General features: G+C 41.7%; 1 protein-coding gene across 1 annotated transcript in view; it reads right to left on the reverse strand.

The window, feature by feature from the left end:
• zfhx4 (zinc finger homeobox 4) overlaps positions 1–23,097 on the reverse strand; it is a 73,393-nt gene that overhangs the window by 44,799 nt on the left and 5,497 nt on the right. The window contains exons 2-3 of the mRNA XM_084102180.1: positions 9,867–12,445; positions 8,264–8,766 (exon numbers count right to left, since the gene is read on the reverse strand). Of these exons, the coding sequence (XP_083958306.1) occupies positions 8,264–8,766; positions 9,867–12,399 (3,036 nt within the window). The 5' untranslated portion in view covers positions 12,400–12,445. The remainder of the gene's footprint in view (positions 1–8,263; positions 8,767–9,866; positions 12,446–23,097) is intronic.

Below are 23,097 nucleotides of genomic sequence, written 5' to 3' on the forward strand. Positions count from 1 at the left end.
GTTGTCTATGTAGACAGGATTAAACATTTATAATGCCCTAAATGCTGTCTAGGTAGTTTTAGAAACAAAGCCAGAATCCCTGGTGATGAAATCCTGTTGTTGCTGATTGGTAACCAGATAAATTAACCTCGTCTATATAATAGAATCACTGGACTTAAATATGAAGCAGCAGCATTTGAAAATTCCATTTGCATATCACCTCTCACCTCTGTAGTTGATATGGAAGATTAAGAACTAGTCCTTAATCTTCACTCCTCTAATCCTTCCCACCACTAAGACAGACACGAGTGTTCGTCTACTCCTCAAATTGCCTTAAAAGAAAGCAAACTCCCTATGAAAATGGAGGTGTATTTATATTATGGTGATTTAAAATCTGTCGCCTGGACACTTCTCTCCCATTAAATCCACTGACCTTACCATTACCCTTAAAAGCTTTGCCTGTCTCCATCAGAAGGTGAAAAAGACCAGAGGCTCCACCATCATCTTCATGCCACACTATCACAAAACATTGGTTTTCTACAATTGAGCATAGTAGTAAGTCTAAAATCAGGTTCTCAAGACGTTTGAGACAATAATAATAATAACAACAACAACAATAATAATACCGGTAATAATAATTATTATTATAATTATATAACACATTTAATAATTAATGGATAATCTTTAATCAAATAATTGATATGGTTTTATATATTTATACATTGCATTCATTTATATAAAAAGTAAATGCTGGTCAAATGTCAAATGTATAAAACCATTGAATTATTTGAAAATAAAGAAAAATGTGTCATGTTTTACGTTAAACTGTGCCAGTGGCTCAGCTAATACTGATAGTAAGCTTTGCCTTCAAACACAGAAAATACTATTACAAAAAATGTTGAAACGTTTTAACTACATTAAAATATTCTGAGTATTACACCGTTTCAAGGTTGTTTGAAAATTATGAATAATGTACAGCAGAAAAAAATTATATATATATATATATATATATATATATATATATATATATATATATATATATATATATATATATATATATATATATATATATTTATTTTGCAGATCTTGTATCATACCATCCCCTCACATCTCAGCACATGTTTTAATGCAAACAAAGAGTTATGAGCTCATAGTCTCAGGTGGGAAGCACAGGAAAGGATGATCCATGCGTGTGACCCTCAGCCAGTACAGTACGAGACTGTGGCATTCCGACTAATTATGATGCATGGTATACGGGCTGAAATCTTTCCTTTAAAAAGAGCCCATGCAACGCTGAGACAATCTCCCACCTTGTGAATCTGATAAGAGCGGAATGAGCCCCGACTCACCGCTGCGTGCTTTCCCTATTCATACTTTTAAACATTAAACCCTTTCATGTTCCATCTGCCTTCTCCCCTTCCACAACAACATAGAGGAGGGTCCCTGATTTGCATCCTATTATAAGAGGGAGGGGAAGAGGGAGGGAGGAAGAGAGCAGAGGGATCATGGAGAGGAGCTTGTTTAAAGAGCCCTGCCTCTTGCTTTGCTGCTCTCACTCCTCAATGGGAGCACTTCTTAGCCGAACGCTTTGCATATTGCCTACGAAGATCTTCAAGAGTCGAGCCTGTAGGGGTGAACGCTTTTAACCTGTGCTGTATCAAAAGAGTCTAAGTAAATAACACCTTACCCACCCACTAACCCACACATCAAGAGCCGGCAGGGATATATTAAGAATGTTAAATACATACAGACAAATATAAATGTTCTAGTCCTTCTAATGCACATAAACACATCAATTCAAACTGCGGTATTGTAAGTCGATACAACTGATAGAGCTAATGTCTCAACCACAGTTTATGCAGTTACAACCCATAAAAGGAAAGCCATTGTTTTTTCGCTGAAAAGCCCTAGCCATAGCTTGCATTCCATGGTCCACTCGACATACCACTGGCCACTTTGAAGATTACTGAAATGTTTGCCTTTGTTCTCCGGAGAATCACAAAAACTAGGCAGCCTTCTTTTCAAATACATTGCATATTTGGGTGAACCATTAGGCTTGGTGACATGCAGACATGTGATCATGCAGTAAAGCATCACCTAAGGTGAGCATTCGAATGTTGGAAAAATTGTAATTAAAGTTCACTGCATTAAACAAAAAGGCCATCTGGATCTCACGGAAATGCTTTTAACAATTATAAAAATGATAATTCAACGGGTTAATTTAACTAAATGTGGAAAAAAATCATGGGTGTAATCCCAAACAAGTGAGGGGGACTTCTATCAGATCTATTTCAAAGCATTAAGGATTACTAGTAGCAGTCTAATCCTGCTGAACCTAAGGGGAGGTAAATCGTATTGTGTTGGAAATCCTGGCCAGGAAAGAACAGGAGGTTAAATGAGTTCTTTGCTCTGTAATCGAATATCACACTCTACTTATCTATTCAGTGAGCACCTAATGTTTAAAATCAATTACTTGAGGAATGCTTTCTTGCATTCAGGTCTGTTAATGTGAGCAAAAACTGCCACCCATGACTGCTGCTTCACTCGGGCATCCGTTCTGGGCCTGGCTCTTATTAAACGACACACGTCAATATTGATCTTAATTCCAATCTTTTCTGCAAACTCTCTCTCTCTTTGCCATTAATTGTGGACCGACCTAATAATCTTTGGGATGATTCTTCTTTTTTTAAACATGCAGCCTTGCGTGTAGCTACTTAAAATAACTGGGAGAATAAAGGTTAACACTGAAAGAAAAATCTCAGCTGAGTTACAGGGGAGACCTCAGGGGAACGTGTGACGTTCAGGCATACATTTATTGTTCAATAATGCTTTCCAGACAAAGTCATATGTTTGCTCTCCGTCTGTGTCTGGAGAGTTAAAACAAAGCTAATTACCTTCAGCCAGCTATTTCACCAAGAATATCATATTATTGCAATTCAAGTCCTTCCACGGCTGGCCTTATCAGAGAACTGTGAGTCATCCTTTGTTAAGCTGGGCCCAAATCCCACGAGAAATGGAGGGGTGGAGAGGGGAGTGAAAAAGAGAGGAAGAAAAAAAAAAGAAAAGAATGAGAAAAAGAAAGGAAAGGGGTAAAAATGACAAACTCCTGCCACTCTTTGTTCCTGGGAGTGCCACGCTCCCCTTCAGGGCTCGGTAAGTCTTATTTCCCCTGCTATGGTTCCCATACCTGTCAGACTCAATAGCCTTCACAGTGCCTGCACAGAGACAAATGGGCTGACCTGGCCGGCCTCTCTGACCCAGGGCCAACAGGAAGATCACATCTGGTTATTAATATCAGAGCATCCTCATATGGCGGCCCCCCACCCATCTCACAAGATAGAAAGAAAAGAAAACAGCAAAACAGGAAATAACCAAACAGAGAGGGGTGTCTGGGGCGCCACACTTTATCACAATGCTTTAAGTTGTCCGTCAGCAAACGTTAGTCCTGTGGGGCCGGTGTGGAGATGACCATCTGCTTATGAGCGGGGAGGGCATGATGGGAGAAATACCTATTAATATCTATGAGGATTAATGACAGCAGGGCCTAGCTGAAGCCTGGGCTTTGTGTTTGCACCCACACTCGTCTGTCTGTATGCTTTAATTATACCCCCTCCCCCTCGCGCCCTCCCCTGAAAGATTCCCATTGTAATCCGCGTGCAGGTGAAAGACGAGAGCGTCTGAATAATCTGGCCTCGCTGTTGGGTCAGAGCGGGAGGCAGAGAGAGTGCTGACATACTTTTATGCCTGCAGAGAGTAAGTGGATAAACGGACGCGTTTGTGAGCCTGTGGTTTTGTTTGCATTCGGAAAGTAAAGCGCAGGCTTGCATAAGGTCGTTTGGACCTGTTCAAAAAGTCCTATGCCACTGTGGGGACCAGCTCTTATTGGCAAACAGCTGAGACTGGGCCACATCCGCTTTTCTTTTTTGGCCATTCTCTCTCATCTCCTCCCAGGTTTGGATGCTTTCTAAGAGGTAGTGTCTAATTTTACAGATAGCATGAGAATAAATGCAACAAACACGGTTAAACCAACCAAATCTATTGAAAACAACATATTTTGATGCACTTCAGGGTGGTTGTAAGCAATAAATCACCCAAAATTTTAACAGGACACAAAAGAAGATAATTTGCGGAGCACAAAAGAAGATATTTTGAAGGTATTTTTTGAAGGATGTTGTTTTCAAAAGTCATTGGGGTCCAATGCTATTTACTTTCATTTTATGGACAAAAACAGTTAATACATTATTCAAAATATTTTCTATGTTCTGCAGAAGTCAGTCATACAGGTCTGAAATGATACGAGAATGAATAATTGTCAGAATTACATTTTTTGGTGCCCACGTTGGAGAATCCGGTTTGAATCCGGCCTGTATTTATTTTTAAAAAAATTGGAAAAAAGCCCCAAAATAAAATACAATGTGTATTTTCAAGGGACAACAACAATGATGATGATGCTATATGAAGGGTCATGCAAAATAGATCCTCCTCGTTCTTCTATAGCACAATGGCTTTTTATGCAAATACCCTCAACTCAATCTCCTGTCCATTTTACCATCAGATCGGGGGAAATGACAGACAATAATTTGAGCTGCATATATATGGGGCATTTGATTTTCAAATGAGAAGGAGTGAGGCTGACCTTCAGTAATGAATGTGCTGTAATATAATGTGCCCACCAACCGGCAGCCATCTTGGTATAGAAAGATAGAGGAAAAGAGTGAGAGAAAAAAAAGGGGAAAATGAGGAGGAAATACTGACCTTCTGGATGAGAATAAAAGGGGAAAAACATAAAAAAAGGGTTGGGAAAAGTCTTTTGATAAATCTGAAATTCCAGTCTCCTCACTCTCGCATTCTCTCCTCCTCCCTCTTTTCTCTGCTCCCCTCTTTTAATTTCCCCTCTCATTTCCCTGCCCCGACCAATGGTGTTGCCATCCGTATCATGGATAATGAGATGGGCTATCTGCCTCTCCCTGGGGACAAGGCCACGGAAAGCCAGTCGCTGCAGCTCCATCTCCCCGCCTGCCTCCGCCAGAAAGAGGCGCATTATGTGTGCTACGGCCCCTGTGGCTCAAAACGGGGAGAAAGGAGACAAGGAAGGAAAAAAAAAGAGGAGGAAAATACAAATATGGAAATGGTGCCTTGCACTCCAGACAGACAAAAAATTCTGCTTGACTGATGACGGATGCTCTGGGAGGGGGGTGGCTGCTGTAATTAAGTAGTCCATAGCCCCTGACGCGCAACTTGGGGATACACGCTGGACATCCTTATGTGCTGCACACTAGCCTCCAGAGAGGAGAAGTACAGAGAGAGAAGGGAATGCAAACAGAGGGGGAGGAAAAATGAGAGTCAGAGTGGGAGATAGAAGAGAAGAGCACAGCGAGGACCACCTGGTGAACAGGTGTGGGTCGTATATGCCTTTCCCCCCGCTTCCAACATACTGACCATGAACATTCTTGGCTTCAAATGACCCAAGTGCCCAGCGCAAATCGGCTCTTTGGAGCAACACACATTTCTCACCGTTTCTTAATCAAGCGTTACACCGCCTTTGAATGGCCTTGACAGATTTACACTCGACTACATCTGCGTTTATTTGAGTGCTTATTAACGAAAATTGTATAACGATAATATATCATTACTTTAGGCTACAGCAAAACACTAACAGATCAAGAATATGTAGGCTATCGTATTTATTTTAATAGCTGAATTACGTCATAATAGTAAAAAAAAAGAAAATCCAAGGCGGTTTTAGGTGTGGACTTGGGAGCTTTAAAACCACCTATGAGAAGCCGTAGTCTTTCACAAAAAGGAAACATTGCACTGCTAATGTAATTTAGGTCTTTTTTTAATGTCTGGAAAATCTGAACTCTACTTTAAAAAAAAAAAAAAAAAAATGTAGGTACAAAGCTGCAATAAAAATACTGAATATGCTTTTTGTTTGTATCCTCAATCATTTTGGGCCATAATGATACTTTATGTTCCGGGGCTCATATGGAAAGGTCATCAATACTTTGTTCTTTAGTGCGCTACCCTTTCACCTTTGAACATAAAAGACGAGGTGTTTTTCTAGTCAAATAAAGAAACCTCTTTTTCTTTTTTCCCAACATTTACTACCAAATATACAAGAGCGAAACGGTCCGGTTTCTGCCAAAAGCATTAGAATCCGCATCTGTAGAACAGATTTCCCTCTCTCTGGGTAAAGGTGGGGGCGCGAGGAGATGAGAGAGCCAGAGCGAACCCCCTCACCCCCTCTGTGTCAAATGGACACCCTTCTCTCTCCATCAAAATTCAGCCCCCATCACCTGTTCTAATATTTCTTAAAATGTGAGCCAATAAAACTCAAACGAGTAGAAATCCATTTGAGTGTTAATATTTTGTTTCTCAGCAAGTATTTCAACTTTTAATAAAAACTATACGAACTACAGCTTACATTAGATTATATGTCCCTCTGTTAGACTACATCACTAATTTCAAAGCTTCAAAAGGAAAAACACCACTGTTGTGCTGGTTTAGGATTAAACCCAAAAGATAGGGACCATTTTAATTCTACATATTCTGCATAGCCCTGTGCTGTTCTAGAAAAGAAAGTGTAAGTGTTAGTGCCAAAAAAAAAAAAAAATAAATAAATCAGGTAAACTCTAATTAGATATTTCAGAATGAAAGCAAACAATCATGTCAATAATCAGGCAGTGACCCAACTACACATGCACGTGAAGAAACAAATCTACTGCGAGACTTACTAAGATCATAGCTAAGCTATGCCTTTCTCTTTTTCTAATCTCCAATCTATTTGTCTTTCGATGTGATCCCAAATGCTCTCTGTTGCCATGGAGCCTTTTTATTTGCTTAGAGAATTAGCCAAACCCCCTGACCCCCCCACCCCTTTCTAAACTGCTGAGGATTTCAAAACATTCCCATGGACTGTGTCTTTAATGCCAGGCCTCCAAATACCACATGCGATTCTTTCAGCCCTTTATTTGCCTCATGCTGACTTCACCCATTGGAGGATTTGCCCTTTGTTGTTTAGTTACTTGCTCTGTATTTCTAACATTGTCTGAATACATTAATAACACGAAGCAGCTCAAAGTCTCATTTCTGTTATAAAAAATAAAAAAAGGAAAACCAGACCATTTGTTATTCTCGGAAGGCCTTTTGAGCATTTGGTTCTGACCTAAATCTTTTTCAGGAGGTTCTCGGTGTGAAAGTGACAGTAGTTGTACCTTCCTCTTAAAAAGCCCTTTTTGGATGACCATATGCGTAATTGGGTCAAAGAAATTAATTGTTCGCATTATTGCTATCATCACAAGGCTGCCAATTTCTTATGTAGTCTAGCCATTGTCAGCTGCTAAATTCACTTTTCTAAATATACAGCCCAGTACGGCTTACGAGCACACAAGTCAAAAGTGACTAATGCTGGTCAATAGATCCTCATTAAGTTAATACAGTTTATCCAGAGGAGTCCACTAATGTGTCTGGGATGTGATGCTGGTCTATGATTTCAGGATGTTAGTATTATTGTTTCAGGCAATCACACAAGTCCAGTAAGTCAACACCCAAATGCACTTAAGAACAGGATGAGGCTGCAGTGGCCTCTGTTCAACCCCCACCGCTGTGGATCAGTTATCTGCCTTAGGCCTGGCACAAAGCTGTAAATTATGACCCGCAAATCAAAAAAAGAAGGTACATTAAAACGTGATTTGTACATGTCAAATAACTGGTATAAAGCAGGAAGATCTAAAAAACGAATCTTGACATTTTCCCTTTCTTATGCATGCATGTGGACAAACACACGGTCACACGTTCAAAATTCGTCAGCTGTTATACGCTGGCTGATGGGGCAGCTTTTTACAGAGGTGAAAATTCAGTGAAGTGCTATAGTATTGGCCAACTGTTAAACATATTGATATTTCAGGCATAAATTCAATTAGGTTTGATTTCTGAAATGCATCATGTAAACAGGCTGACTGGCATATTCCTGTCTTTACAGGAAAGAGAGCAGAGGAAACTGGGAAAAGGGTGAGCATGGAAGGCCAAATCAAATTTACAGCTGGACTAATGACATTTGACATCATAAAAAAACAAGGTGCTAGAAAACAACTGTGCACCTTTTGTGTTCTTTTGACCATGACCACTGAATTAACGGTCCGCCGTCAAGTGCAGTGACAAAATACGTATAATGCAATACAAGTTAAATAAAACAAAGTAAATATTAACCTATGTGACACAGAGAACATACAGAACTAGGACAGTGTGTCATGACACAGTTCAACACAAAGTAAACATAACTGACCTTGTAGACCTTCAGCGCCGCTTCGTGCCTCTGGTTGGTTGCATGCAGTCTCAGCTTCTCCACACTGTTGCTGTAGTAGTCACAGGCATTGCACTTCAGGTGCACGGGGTTGCCGATGGCAATGCACTTGAGACGCCACTGGTTGGCTTTGCCACCTTCCTTGATGTGGGCCACCAGCTGATACTTCTGCATGTGCTTGTCGGTCTTGCAGTGTAGCTGGAAATTGGCCTTGAGCTGCGTGTTGTAGTTGCACAGCTTGCACTGGTAGACGTCTCCCATCACGGCTCTCCACTCCTCTTCCGGAAGCGATCTCTCTGCCGCCACGTGCCCGCTGAGGGCCTCCAGGCTGTCAGAGCTGAATTTGTTGCACACCGCACACTGGAAGAGTTTCAGCAGCGGGTCGTTGATGCAAGGTGACAGCTCCCCAGCAGAGAGGACGGACAGGTCATCACCCATTAGCTGACCACTCACAAGACGCAACTCCGCAGGCAGCTCATTATTTACTGCGGGGGGAGAGAGAGAGAGAGAGAGAGAGAGAGAGAGAGAGAGAGAGAGAGAGAGAGAGAGAGAGAGAGAGAGAGAGAGAGCAAGAGAGAGAGGGAGCAAGAGAGAGAGGGAGCAAGAGAGAGATGGAGAAGGGAAGAGGTGGGGCACAGTCACAGGGAGGAGAGAAAAAGAAAAGGGTTTTTTTTATTAAATGAAATTTAAAAAAGAGCTGAGAGACTGGTGTAGGGCACCCATACAAAGGGATTTGATAAAATAAAGCCCCAGTAAGGAGTATGGCTTTTATAAAGCCTTAACTATAAAAAGCTATAATAGGATTGAATCAGGATCAATTACAATCATCCCTTTCAAGTTCTAAACTCCCTCATCAGATAGCTTTAATTACTCCTACCAGGCATTCCTGAGTTTGTACTCAGGCACGTTTCTCTCTCTCTCTCTTTAAAGACATGAAACTGATCAATATAAAATGAGCCAGCTTCAATGGTAGTCCTAAACATTTAAATAATAAAAAACAGATCAGCTTACATCTAATTGTAATTTAGTCTTTGATCTCTGCACTTTTAGAAGCAAACTGGATCATTTTCCTTACCCTCAACCCCCTGGTAAAAAAGCTTTGAATTTAATAATTACACAAGATCAAGACAAGGTACAAATATAGCATTTTGTCAGACAGAGAGTTTCTGAGTTGCTAGATAAAAGTACTCCGTGGAAACAATATTTCTTGACAGGCTAGTGTATGTGTCAGTCTATACTAAGTATGGAGGTAAAGATCCATGAGATGAATACACAGGCTTACAGAAACAGATTCAGAAATGCTGTGTTTGGTCTTCATCGACAAAGTGAAAGAACAAAAACTGCTACTGCTAGTGTTGTGTGCAATCTGTTCCCTACAGTCCGTGTTAAGATGAGGTTTTTCTGTTTGGAGCAAAGGACTAAGCTTAAAAAAATGAAGCAGCAGATTCTCACATGGCAGCTCAAATCACAGAACAGACTGAGAGCAGGATACAATAATGACAGGAGTAATAAGACCAGAGTCAGTGAAGGAAAGAGAGAACAAAAGAAAGTGAGTGACAAGCATATCCAAGGGAAAACTACTTACCGTGACCAGGAGCCAGAGCTGCGGCAGTGTTAGGGTCAAGCTGGAAGGGGTTGATCATCATCTGTGGGTCTGAAGGGTTATCCAGTTTCATCCCAGTGAGGCCGATGTTCTGGGCCAGGTAGTACTGGTAGAGCTCCGCCTCAGCTGGCGCCAAGCCTAGATGCAGGTTGTGCTGGATCTGCTTCATGTTCTGCTGAAGAAGCATCATGTTGTGCATGTGTTTCTCACTTGTCATATGAATGCGCAAGTTGCGAGCCACGTTGGTCTCATAGTCGCAGACCTCACATCGCCACGTGGGCTTCTGTTTGGGCTTGGAGGGCGAGGGTGTGCCACATCCGCTCAAGCCGGCGTTTGACACAGGAGCAGGGTGGTTGTAGATGGCTTCCGTTCCTCCGTTCTGCAGCGTCTGCACATTGTTGAGGTGCTTGTCTGACTGCATGTGTATGCTAAGGTTGCCTTTGGTGGTTGTGGAGTAGTTGCACACCTCGCAGCGGAAAGGTTTGTAGCCACAGGTATAGCTCTCGCCCCGGGCTAGTCGAGGATGAGGCTGGCCCGTGCGGCAATAGGCACAAGAGCCTCCAGACTCTGGGTGTTTCTCCTTCATGTGAGCATCCAGGGTCTGCTGGTATTTGTAGTGCCAATTGCATTTGGGGCATTTCAGCGTCTTGCAGGAGTTCCGTGAGTGCATCATAGTCATGTGACCACCAAGTGAACGGGACGAACCTAAGACAGTGTCGCATTTGGGGCATTCAATTCCACTTCCAGGAGAGCCCTCTCCTGGGCCAGGGGTGCTGGGCGTGGCAGCATGCTGGTGCAGTGGGCCTGGGCTCTCGTCGTCTCGTCGCATCAGGTCAAGAGGAAGAGATGGTGGACTGCCATCCCTGCCGCTGTTGGAGTCGCAGCCTCCACTCGTAGAGTCATTGCTGTAGTCCAAGCTGGCAGCAGCTTGCTTTGTCTTCTCTAGGTCATTGGCAAAAGTCACAGAGGAAGTAGTACCCCTTTCACTAAATTTTAGCACACTGGACGAAAAAGGAGAAATGCTTTGGTTTAAGAGAGGGAAATCTTTGCTACTGGTACTATCTCCAAGTTCACAAACACCATCATCGTCGAGCTCGTTCGAATACATGTCTTCGTCCTCCTCAGCATCAGCCACATCTCTGGGCTCGCATTTGATGGGGAGCTCACCATTCGCATGCAAAGTGCTAACGTTCTTCTGCCGTTCACAGTTGCTCTCCTGATCCCTGCACCCAGCCCCTGGTGACGAGCGCTGGAGAAACGCGGAGCAGATGGGGGACTTGAGTGCCGAGGTGGCCGCAACCCCGAGGTTCAGTTCAGCCTTTGGCATCTGGGCACTCCTGGGCGACTGGTCTGCAGAAGATGCCAAACTGGCACTTCCTTTCAGGAAGGCGAAACCAGCCTGCAGGGAATCACCGTTATCCATGTGAATGGTGTTCCACAGGCTGTGAATGCCTGGATCAGGGCCCATGAAGTTTGCAGTAGAAAAATGTGGTAACACAGAATTGTTTTTTTTTGGTTCCAGAAAGCTTATAAGAGGTTCTTTGTCTTTACCAATGCCCTGTATGATGGCAGAGACATATTTATTACTAAGGAGCTTTTGCTCCTGCTCATTGAGGGTCATCCGATGATCATGCACAGCATGGGTTACAAATGACCTACTATAACCAAAAGACAACTTGCACAAGAAACACATCAGAATAGGTTTCCTTTTCCCATCACTAATGCAACCATCAAATTTAGACAAGTCCACATTGTTTGGAACATCTTTGGACACACAGGAGTTTTTGGCTGCACCATCAATGGTAAGATAGTCTTTATCACTCTTGTGTCGGAGATCGTAGACACGGAAACTGTGCAACACAGGACCATCTCCTGCTAATGCTGAGGTATTTGGGAAAGCCTGATCGGCCATAAATGGTTTCCCGAGGGATGAAGCGATGTGAAAGGTATTGATCACTTGTGGATAAAAGGACATGGGGGCTGTGGCCGACTGCTCAGTCTTGTCCCCAGCAGCAGTTTGGGAGTTTGAAAACAGTGCTGGGGAGAAGAGGCTTTTGACCCCTGACTGGGCATCCTGGCCACCTTCTTTGGAGTCCTCAAGAATAAAAGCTGAGCCATCTGGCTGGTAAACTATCTCTCCTGTCAGGTTCTCTACATCGCTGTCCTCAAGGTCACTGACCTCGCTCTCGTTCTCGTCCTTCAGAAGGGGAAGGCGAGCGTTCGGGCAGTGGTGCTCCATGTATTTTTGTAAACTAGAGAAGGAAGTGGCACATTCGTTGCAGGGGATCTCTTTAGTGGCCACGCCTATCGCATTCTCCACGTTCAATCCTGATGCAGTCTCTCGACGGCTCTCCTCCTTCCTCAGGTTGTCATCCGCAGGGCTGTTTTCCTTGTCAGGCTCCATCCCAGGGACTTTCTCTGGCACCTCATTATCAAGATGTGTCGTCTCACGTAGCTTTGATATCTGCTGCCCATTTTCCTGCCTTGAGAGAGAAGGGGAGTCACAAGTTTCCATGGTAATCGCTACATGGGGATCTCATTTCATCCAGCCTGTCAGGGACCTGTATAAATAAAAAAACAAAAGAGAGCAAAGGCATATTAGAATGTGTATAATGATGGCGTACCTGATCTTCAGCAAGTGCTGTCCTTGATAATACAGAGAACATTCCTGCTCTGCAATTACTCGTGAATTAGCTCAAAAATGAGCAGCAGAGATCTATCTAGAAAAAAAGCTGTATAATTTTAAAAATGCACAGACACACACTTAGCAGATTTTAGCAAAAGTTATCAAGAGATTTCAATAGTTATAAAAAAGGTTTAAGTATGAGACTTTTTCAATAACCAGTGCAGCACTCCCCTTAAAATCAATCCACTCCCACACAAAAGTTTCTGTGAGCCCCCTTTATCACTGCAACATAATTACAATAAGCAAAGAAAAGGGGGATGAACCACCACATTCAAATCATGACCACTTTGGCAGAGAGAGGCGGTATCTCTTTGGTTCCTATGTTATTCAGTAAATCAGCTTACTCCAAATCTTCCCTCAGAGAGATCCCCCAGCAGGTATCTAACAAGCCCTGAGTAAGCAGCCATCCAAATTCTAACCCACGCTTTTGCCTCTCTGACAATCACCCCAAACTCAAATTAATATTTACCACACCCAGTCCAGTCACCCCGGGAGGGCCGTCTCGCAATTTCTTTTCACTTTTTTGTTTTTCATTTTTCATCCGTGGCAGCTCACAAAAACCCAAGCACATAAAGCACACCATTTGAAATACCATTGTGATGTTATCTATCCTGGATGGCTGCCCATCTCCCAACTGTCACTGCCTCAATCAGGGTCTCTCCTGGCTTTCACAAATCATACGTGCACCTTGCTGATGAAAACCCTTCAATCATTTTTTTTTTTCTTGGACCACAGACAATTTATTCTCAAGGCTCGCAATGCAGATTCAAAGACTTGGACTCGGCACATAAGTTTGGACGCTGAATGGAGTTGGATCCAAAGAGTATGTGCCTACCATGCCCAGGCTCTGCGAATGAGGCCCGGAGAGCGAAGAGAAACCCAGCTGCTCCAAATTTTCAGGGTGATATCAGTGTGTGCAGAAGTGCTTTCAATTAAAATGAAATACACTCAAGACAGTCTAAGAATTTTAAAACGGCAGCACTGTCTCCTGTGCCAGGCTTTATTTTCTAATCATTCTCAAGAATATAGGAAATCTGATAATAGCTTAATGAACACGAGGCAATTTGGAAAAGCACTTTTTTTTCTTTTTTGAAAGATGATGCAAAATAAAACAACAATTACAGCCATGCCCTCTCCACCTAGCTGTGTGAAAATATTTTCTTTCTTTTTTTTTGTTTCTTTTTTTTTGTAGATACCTATTTTGATACAGCGCAATTTGGGGATTAATTTATAATATGCCTTGGCTAAATATGTTGAGGATATAATATGAATATTGCACCCAGAATTGAAATATTTTTACTATTTAAATCAAGTATAATCTCATCAGCTACCACAAGGAAACAGAAATAAAAAATAATGCAGATAACCAATCACATTAATGAAATGAACATTAAATTGTATAATAAATAAGACGGTGAGGGTGATCTGCACAATGCACTGCTGTGAAAATAAAGACCTGAGATTGCTCCCAAATGCCCTGAGAGCAAAACTGTGCAGCAATTAGTGCAAAATTAGCACCTATTAAAATTAGCTTCACACAAGAAAAGAAAAAGGTGTGTCTATGTATGTGTGCAGTGGGGGTCATTTATGTAAGCCGAGAGGAATACGTCTCCAAAAACACACGTTTGGCAGGGAAGAGAGGGCTAGATTACAGTGTTCTCCTGTGATAATTTCTGCATCTCCCGGTGTAAGATCACAGAGCCAGCAGCTGTGCCTCCAGGGCCTGTGGGCGCTGGGTGAGTGTGTGAGCCGCACACAACATTCCAGCGACGTTAACAAAACCCACTGCACATCATAAAACAAGCAACCTTCACAAAACACACACTCTCCCTCATGTGTCTACCTTGTCAGAGGCTGCCTGTGATTTGTTTCTGTTGAATTCAGACTTTAAAAGGTATCAAATACAATATGGAAGCTGTAATTACACACCTGGTTTCCTCATTCTCTTTTTTCTTTCTTTCAGCTGGCAGAAAAACTGAATTTATGCAGAGATTTTGTGTGCAACTATGTGTGTTTGTTGCTTTCCTTCCAATCCGTAGCACACAACATCGCTTAATGCGGGTCCGGACATAAAACGCGCAGTTTGAGATGAATTATGCATATCTTAACACTTGAAGTGCTGAGAGAGATGCATCCTCTGGATTTGCCTGTGTCTCTACATTTTTGGCTATGCATGTGAATCATTACATGGCTATGAATTATAAAGCAAGGCACAAAAGAGCTAAACAGCTCAGAGCTGCGCATGTTTTGATACAAAGCAAGTATCCGGGGATGCTGAGAGCACCTCTAGCTTTCATATTGATATTTCGCATCAGAAGACGTTGCATTGACAATCCGCCTGGTAACTTAACTGGCCCATCAATTTGTTCTCACAATAAATAAATAAATAAATCACTGTTTGCTACAGCAAGTTACTGAATATTATCCAGACGTTCTCAAGTGCTCAATATGCCTGACAAGAACGACTTTAAAAGAATCACATGCAGGCATCTTTCTTCAAACCAGCTACAGAAAAGAAAATCTCAATAGTTAACACACTCTCTTTTCCATCCAAAAGACAGAAAGTAGTCTTAAGTACGTACTTTGCTATTAAAAGGGGCTCTATGTTCTTTTTGACTGCTTTTCACCGTTAACACCTTTTTCTATACACCGTTCTACAATTCCTCCAACGTGTTGTAACTTAACTGTGAAACTATTTTTCTCTCTTCTTGCTTTCCCTCCCTTCTATTCGGTCTAAAAAGCAAAGGCTACAAAAAGAAAAAAGAAAAAAAAACAAATACTAAGCTCTTTTTCTTGGAACCAAAAGAGCGCTCTCTCAAAACAATAAGGACAGATCTCGTTGCATGGAAATGGCTCCCGTTCCCATTAGAAGAAAAAGATGGCAAACAGTGTTTCTACCTCTGTTTTTTTAATTAAGACTGTCTCAGCTTCTTTCTCGGTGCTCTGTGGAGACGCTGCCTGTGAAGTGATTAAAAAGAATGTGATCTGATCAAGAGACAGGAATAATGGAGTAGGAATGCTAGGTTTACCCGAGTGCTAAGACTCCCCTGATCCAACCCACCCGCCTCCCAAAGAAAAAGGATTTCACTCACCCTTTCTTCCCTAAATAGTTTTTCAGGTCGTCCTTTTTCTCTCTTTTTTTTGGAGTCGTAGACAAACGTTAAACGTTAGCGTGCACATGTGTCGTGCGTTACTCAAGTGGAACTGCAGTATGAGCGTGAAAGAAAAAAACTGGAAAAATAGGTAAAACGCCTTCGAATTATATCCGATTTAAGAAAGGTCACCCCAGCCTCTGCTGGGGTTTTTCTCAACACTAAATCCTCTATCAAAATGTCATAGTGAGTTAGGGAAAGACAAAGGAGAGTCACAGCATGCAAACTGCACATATATCTAATCCTAACAAAGCCATGAATGGGCCTTCACAAGTCTAATTATACTTGTTTATTTGTTGCCATGCAGAAAGAACTGATGAAAAATCCATCAAAGTGGTATTATCCAAACATCAAGAGCTTCTCTAGCCTCCAAGGACACCGGGAGGCTTAATTCTTTCTTGTTTAAGTCCAAAAAAAGAGAGAGAAAGAATTGCAAAGGGGAGAGGAGTGAGGGGGGGGGAAAACGGTTTTGCATGACCCTTTTTTCACAAAGGCTTTTCCCGACCCTGTCGATGCCCAGAGGTGTAACAGTAGAAGCAGGATATCTCCCCTGTGCCATAACCACATTTAAGGGCCTCATTTTCAATACACAACATATCATTACTGTCGGGTGTGGCAAATCCACATCAGCAAAAAGATGTCTATTTAGCTGTTGTACAAATTACCTTTCTGTTGCTGGCGTTTCACAAAAGAGTCAAACAATTTGAGGAACAAAACAAGTTTTAAGTGTGAGAAGTAAAAAAAAAGAAAAAAAAGTTATTACATTAAAACATCATCACATGACTTGAGAGTTATACATTCAAGATTTCTTCAAAAAGACCCTTTAAACGAGGGGAACAAAAAGGACTGCCCGGGTTTATACGACTCCCTCGCCCATTCGAAAACTTTTAACAGGAGAGGCCGCTATCAAAGGGAAACATAATCTACATAGCTAATGTCTTTTCTCAATTCAAAGCAGAGAAGGCTGCAATTTCTCCTCGCTGGCAATCTGGAAACACTCTGGAGTTAATTACGCTTGATTCGAAATGAACCGCACAAACAAAGGCCAGTCTATGTCCAGACTATTATACTGCATTAACCGGCTTTAAGCTTCCTGCGGATCATTCCGAGGCTCTTCCATTACCCTCCCCTACCGTCCCAACACGGAGAGAAAATGCCTGCACACCCCGGATTAATGAAAAGGAGCGTAAAAAGAATGTGTGACGACCTCTCCCGACACAGTGCAAACTTTCAGTCCAAGTCACAGAAAAAAGGGGAGAAGGTAATTAAGTTTGAAAGAAAAGGTCCTCACGACAAACAATGAGGCTGTGTCTCTGGAGGAGCGCAGGGGGGTGAAAAAAATCATTAACATTCTTTTTCAACTGAGAAAAAGAGAAGGAGGGGAAAGGGGAACGTATGCTGGCAGGTTCCCCACTAGTCTTCCTCTTTAGCCTTTTTTTCACCCCACATCTGGTTTCACATCTTCTCTGGTGCCCGTGTCCACGTGACGGCAGATCATCCCTTTAACCCCACCTCTTTCTCTCTTGCTTCAGCTTTGCAAAGTTAACTTTGACAGTTAACTTAGTGAGCATCGCAGAGACAACCACGCACGTTTGCCCACCTGAGACCCATCAGACGTATTTTGCTAAGAGAAATAAGCCACATGCAAATCAGTGCGTTTCCCCTGGTGAGTCTTATAGCTTAATTAGTAAAGCAGATATGCTGTTTTCTCTTTATAGTAATGACACACAAACAAATACAAACGTGCACAGGCACTGACAGAGAATATGACTAAACACACACCGACTCACTAGAAAAGAACATTTCTCAAAGGAGGCACTGACTAAAATTAGAGTTGTTTTCTCTGATTCACAGGCTTGATGCGAATTCATCTCGTGATCTTTCTGCTGTCCGCGCAAGCACGAGTGATGAATATGTTTGCTTTCTGCTTTTTTTTTTTTCCTCTTTGCAGGAGGGAGAAAAAGGTTCAGAGCTTTATCCCTTTGTGTGCGTGTTGTGTGCGAGTGTTTTCCCCCCCAATCTCGACAAGAAAAGCAGAGAATCTAATTGTAGCTTTGTCAGTCCATGTTTAGTAATCACCCTCTTTGTCTAGTTTTTGCAGAGCAGGATTAGAGTTAAAATGATGACTGACTAATCCCTTGATTTCCCTGTGCTAAATAAATATTAATCTACTGGTCAAACATGTTCTTGTGGAGTACAATACATACAATATGAAAGCGCTTACCAGTTACATAAATCGTAGTTTTGCGCACATCTGTTTGAAAGCACTGCCCCCTTCCAATACATAAAAATAAATAAAGCAGAATTTTAAGAAAAGTCTATCCCGTTGACGGAATGAGTGATGCTCACGTAAATACATGCTACATATTGCAAAGACAGAGGTGAGAACCAAACACACACAAAGTTAAAAACAGGCCACATATTTCAACTCATAGGAGGGGGCAAATTCACAGTTTAACAAGCCATTTAAATATATACCATGTTAAGCCTGTTGGACAGGTGTTATACTCCTACGGTCGCCTCTGTTAACTAACTTTAACCAGGAGAATGTTTTGACACGCTATCACGTGGGCCGGGAGCAGTAAGCAGACGCCATTTGGAACAAGAGCCCGTTTTTCATTCACAGATTCTGACCTTTCTGTGCTGTCATTTTCCCCGAGAAACAATAAAAGTTTAAAGTTCAAGCTGCTCAGTAAAGACGGAGCATCCAGCCTGCCGGTCCTGTAATTATCTAGTATTATAAACATAATCACAGGCCAGGTATCCCTGCATGCATTCCAGAGCCGCTAGCTATGTGCTAACCCGAGTGTTCTTCATGCAGGAATTTCACAAAACATGTCAAACAATCTATTAAAGCATGAATTACTGCTAACTAAGTTCTCCCATACAGGCCTTAATGCCTTTATATGGCAGCACGAGAGATTGTGCTCCAGATCTCTCTAATTTCTGGAGCCAGAGAATTACTAATTAACTTAAGGTTCGGGCCTATATTTAATTAGAGAGCTCTCCAAATGAACTTTAGACCAAAGGCATTTGCTTTTTAAACAAACTCTGTTCTGACAGCTGTTGCGAGTTTACCCTTGTATGCCCACAAAAAAAAAAACATTTATTTTCAGAGCCATCATGGGGTCATTATTTCTTTAAGAAGGAACCGCTTGAAAAGTGTACACTTTAATTGGATTTCAATCCAAACAAACAACTGTCAGATGTAATTAGAATGAGTTGAAATTAGGGCCACAATATTCCATTATCAAATAAACGGAATGTCACGCAAACTACCGATTCAATTTTCAAAGTTAATTTCGACGAATCTTTCAGTCACGTCGCTCCGTCTGCTTCCTACAATCACCAGACAAAATGACGCACATAGTAAAATGATTAATCCTTTTTTTGACTCATTAAAAAAAAAAAGAAATTTAATGGCATGATATAAGAGAGCAGAAAATTGTTTCTTTCTCAGATGAAAAGGGCAAGAGACCGAAAAAATATCCGTGAGCAGTGCTAATGAAGAGAAACATTAAAAGAGTCTGTGGTTATTGCCACTTATGCCATTTGAAAGCCTATATGGGCCGCTTTGGCCCAGCTGTAACATTATCAGCGCGCTGCAGTGGGGAAGGCCACATTGTGTTATGCTTTTCAGATCGCTAAGGCCTCAACAAGACACTGGGGGTATTTTAAGGTCAACGACAACCTAGAAGAGAAAACAAGCTCTGGATCAGCATAACCGCCAACTAATTAAAGCAAAGAAAACACATTATACCTACAGCTCAGAATGGTAATAGTCAGGGGGAAGAATGATTTGTTTTGCTATCAAATGCCATGCAGTAATAAGCATAAAGCTGCGGTGAGGGAGTGTTTTGAAATGCAAAGCCAAGATGCGAGCACATGAAATGGCACATATACATTTGTTTCAACAAATCTCACAGACTCGCAGGCATTAAATGGAAAATAATCTGTGCTTTCTCAAATATTCTTCTAGCCCCATCCATCGTCAGATTTAACAGCCCTCCGGTTCGCCATTCGTATGCATCGCTTGATCTTCGCAAAGGCCTCTGATTTGATTTTATATGAAACACCCCAAAGGATCTCAATTTTCCTTAATGTTTTTTTCATACACTTTCCATAGGTCTTTTTTATTACACTTTCTTTGATTGCCCATAACTTATATGGTTATGGGCACGCCGGTCACCCTATTGTCTCCATATAAAGCTAAAAGAAATCTTCCGAAAATGAGGACAAGGTGAGGCAGAAAATCGTTGTTTCTTCAAAAGCCCAAAATACAGACGACACCATTATCTTTTTTCTCTCGGCTCAATGTGATACTTTGTTCTTTTCATTTCATGACCACGATTCTCTAACGTGAGCTCCACGAACCGCACATTCAATCTCGTTCTAAAAAGACGGTGACCACGCTGGGACTTCGAGCGCCCACACAAAACCAGCCTTCAGTCCGTGCCACTCATCTGGACTGATGGAAAGTCTAACCCCCTTTAAAGCAAATAATTAAAGATGATTCCAGCGCACATGCCAGACCAGAGCGAGACAGGATATGAGAAGTCTAGCATTAACCAAATTCTTCTCCGGGGACTTCTCCTGCTCAGCCCCTGGACAAATGCAAACAGTGGGCCAATGTCATGTCTGCAAAACTGCTCCTTTTCTTCATACACATTAGGGATGTCAATATACATAAATTCCCATAATCAAGCATTGTTTAAATTAACGATCAATTAATCGATTAATCATTAACCTCTTAAATCCAAAGCGAGGGGTGCTACCAAGTTATCACGATACTTAACCAACACAAAATAGGTGTCGCTTTAAAGCTTGGCTTTACAGTGAATATAGGGAATATGACCATCACTTAGCAAGTGCTTTTAAATCTCCTGACATATTAGAAGTGCTCCTTTTCATAGCGTGAAAAATTAAACTGCTTTACATGAAAATGTGATTTGTAAAATCACTGCACATAACAGATAGACTTGTGTCATATTTCGTTGAAAAGGTCTCAACCAGCAAGCATATTTGTTTCAGTTAGAGACCAAACTATACCAAAAAAAAATTTACTTCACGAAACATTAGTGAACCATAGTAGATCACATATCTTTATTTAGAGCAGGTGGTCTCGAGCGAGCCCAAAAACAACATAACAAAAAACATAAGACGATGCGTAGATCACAAAGTGACACGATACGCTGCTTGGCTAAAGCTACAGGACTTCTGGGATCAGAGCGCATCGCGATCATGATGCAGTGTTTTTCAACATCATTTGAGAGTTCAACCAACGGAAACTGGATCTTGAGTGTGGTGGGGTGGGTAAAGTGGGTAGGGACGATGTGTAGAGACCGATCGGACACTGGTTTAGATTGACAGGTCTTGATTTACCATGCACCATAGATTAGGAGAGCACAGCTGAAACAGTGCTGGAAGATCAATTCTCAACCAGGATCTTATTACTTGTTGCTTATTCTATATACTTTTATCGTGCCGTTTATACAAGTAGATCTTCTGTTCAGTAAAATAACTTTGGACCCTTGGTTAATTATGTTTCGAAATAAACGGCTAGCCTACATAATCCATTGCATGGCTTGAAGACATAAATACATTTAGAATATAACTACGGCGCGCTCGCTTAGTTTTTCCTAGCGTGTCTGCGGCACGTTTTGCACATGAACCATGCGCCTCAAAACTACACACTCTAATGATGACCTTGCTTAATGGACCATCAATAAGTTTTAATGATTAAATTATTATTGACAATTAATCGATCGTCAACTAATCGTTAGCATCCCTAATACACAACACATATACACAAAGGTGGACCAGCCGTGTTAATATCCTCATCATAGGGCCAGATGAACCAAGCAGCATGAATATTCATGAGGGCAGGCTCTCATTTATCTGTTTACATAAGGCACTACCGGTCATACATATTCAATTATGGTCTCATCCCTCTCTTGACGACTAATAATGGGCTTGTTATCCAGCTGAGATCGGCAATGAGGGTGCATACGATTTTTGAGTGTACATCTGTCTAAATGAAGCTCACATAAAGTTTTATCTACAGCACATATGGAGGGAGAAACAGCAACAAGACGAGACTGTTAAGCTCAACCTTTGACCGTATAACTGTACTTGGACATGAAATAAAGTGCTTCACAATAGCTGTGGCTATATGGCAATCCCTCTGCATGATACTTTGTCAATGAAGAGGTTACCTTTAATGCACACTCGGTTGCTGTTAGCGATGCTGTGATCTACAGAGACATAAATATTCTCATGAGATTTTCTTATTGCATGGTATGAAAATGGTATTACTGCTTTGTAATGTCAAATGCTAATATGTATACGTAATATTACAATAAATTTAAATATTTTTAAATCCTCTAACCTATCCTAAAACTTAAATCCTCACAGAGAAGGTTAGCTTATTTTTACACATCACATGGTGAAAAAATATCATATTGAGGGGACCTTTTGGCCTTTAGCTGCTAATAGCCTCAGCGACGATGACTACATATGTACTCGAAAACGTATGTCAAAATGCGACTCTCTGGATTTTATATACAATATTTTGGTCTTTTCTGTTCATTTCCATACATGACTGCTTTTTTTCCAATGAGATGCCTAAATGTGTCTTTAGTTGGTTTTCTTCCCCCCCCCCCTTTTAATATCCTGTAGAGAAGGCGTCACAAAAAACCAAGGAAGGCCTGAGAATACGAAGGGGAAAAATCCCCTTCTCCGATGAGACGCAAGCTGACAGTAAAAGTAATGTAATCCTGACTGGCAAAGGACCAAGAGCAACAAAAACATTTAGATAACTGCGCTCAAAAATGAAAGTTCTCAATGAGGACAAAAATTACATTTCCTCACGATAACACGTCCTTCTCATAACAACCCTTACGATTGTTTGAAATGTCCATGTCCTCATCAGTCAGTGTTCTCACACATCGGGGGGGAATGGAGTGCAAGTCGCGGAAGAGGAAGAGACGTTTTTAACATCCAAGCTGTGGAGTAAGGAGAGCACATCTCGAGGGCCGGTGGGGGCGGAAAGGGGGACACAATCCACAGCATACAAGTTTCACTTGGCAACCGGGCCCACATCAACATCTGGTTGAGCTTGTCAGTACACGCCTGATTCAAGCAGACACTAAAGCATGACTTGTCTAACTGAGAGCTTTGTTTGAAATGCACAGACGTGAACCGTCATCTATGGTGTATCCTTTTCTTTAGCGCCAGAGTTAAAAAGACTGACATAGCCACCTTTCACAATCGACTCAAAGCTACTTGCTTTTCACCCCTGGAACGGTTGGAATAAGAGACAGAAGAGAATAGAAGAATAATAGTTTTGTTCGTGATAACCTGTGAGCACTTATCC

Source organism: Abramis brama (assembly GCF_963993115.1).
Source record: "Abramis brama genome assembly, chromosome: 24".
NCBI classification, from domain to species: Eukaryota; Metazoa; Chordata; class Actinopteri; order Cypriniformes; family Leuciscidae; genus Abramis; species Abramis brama.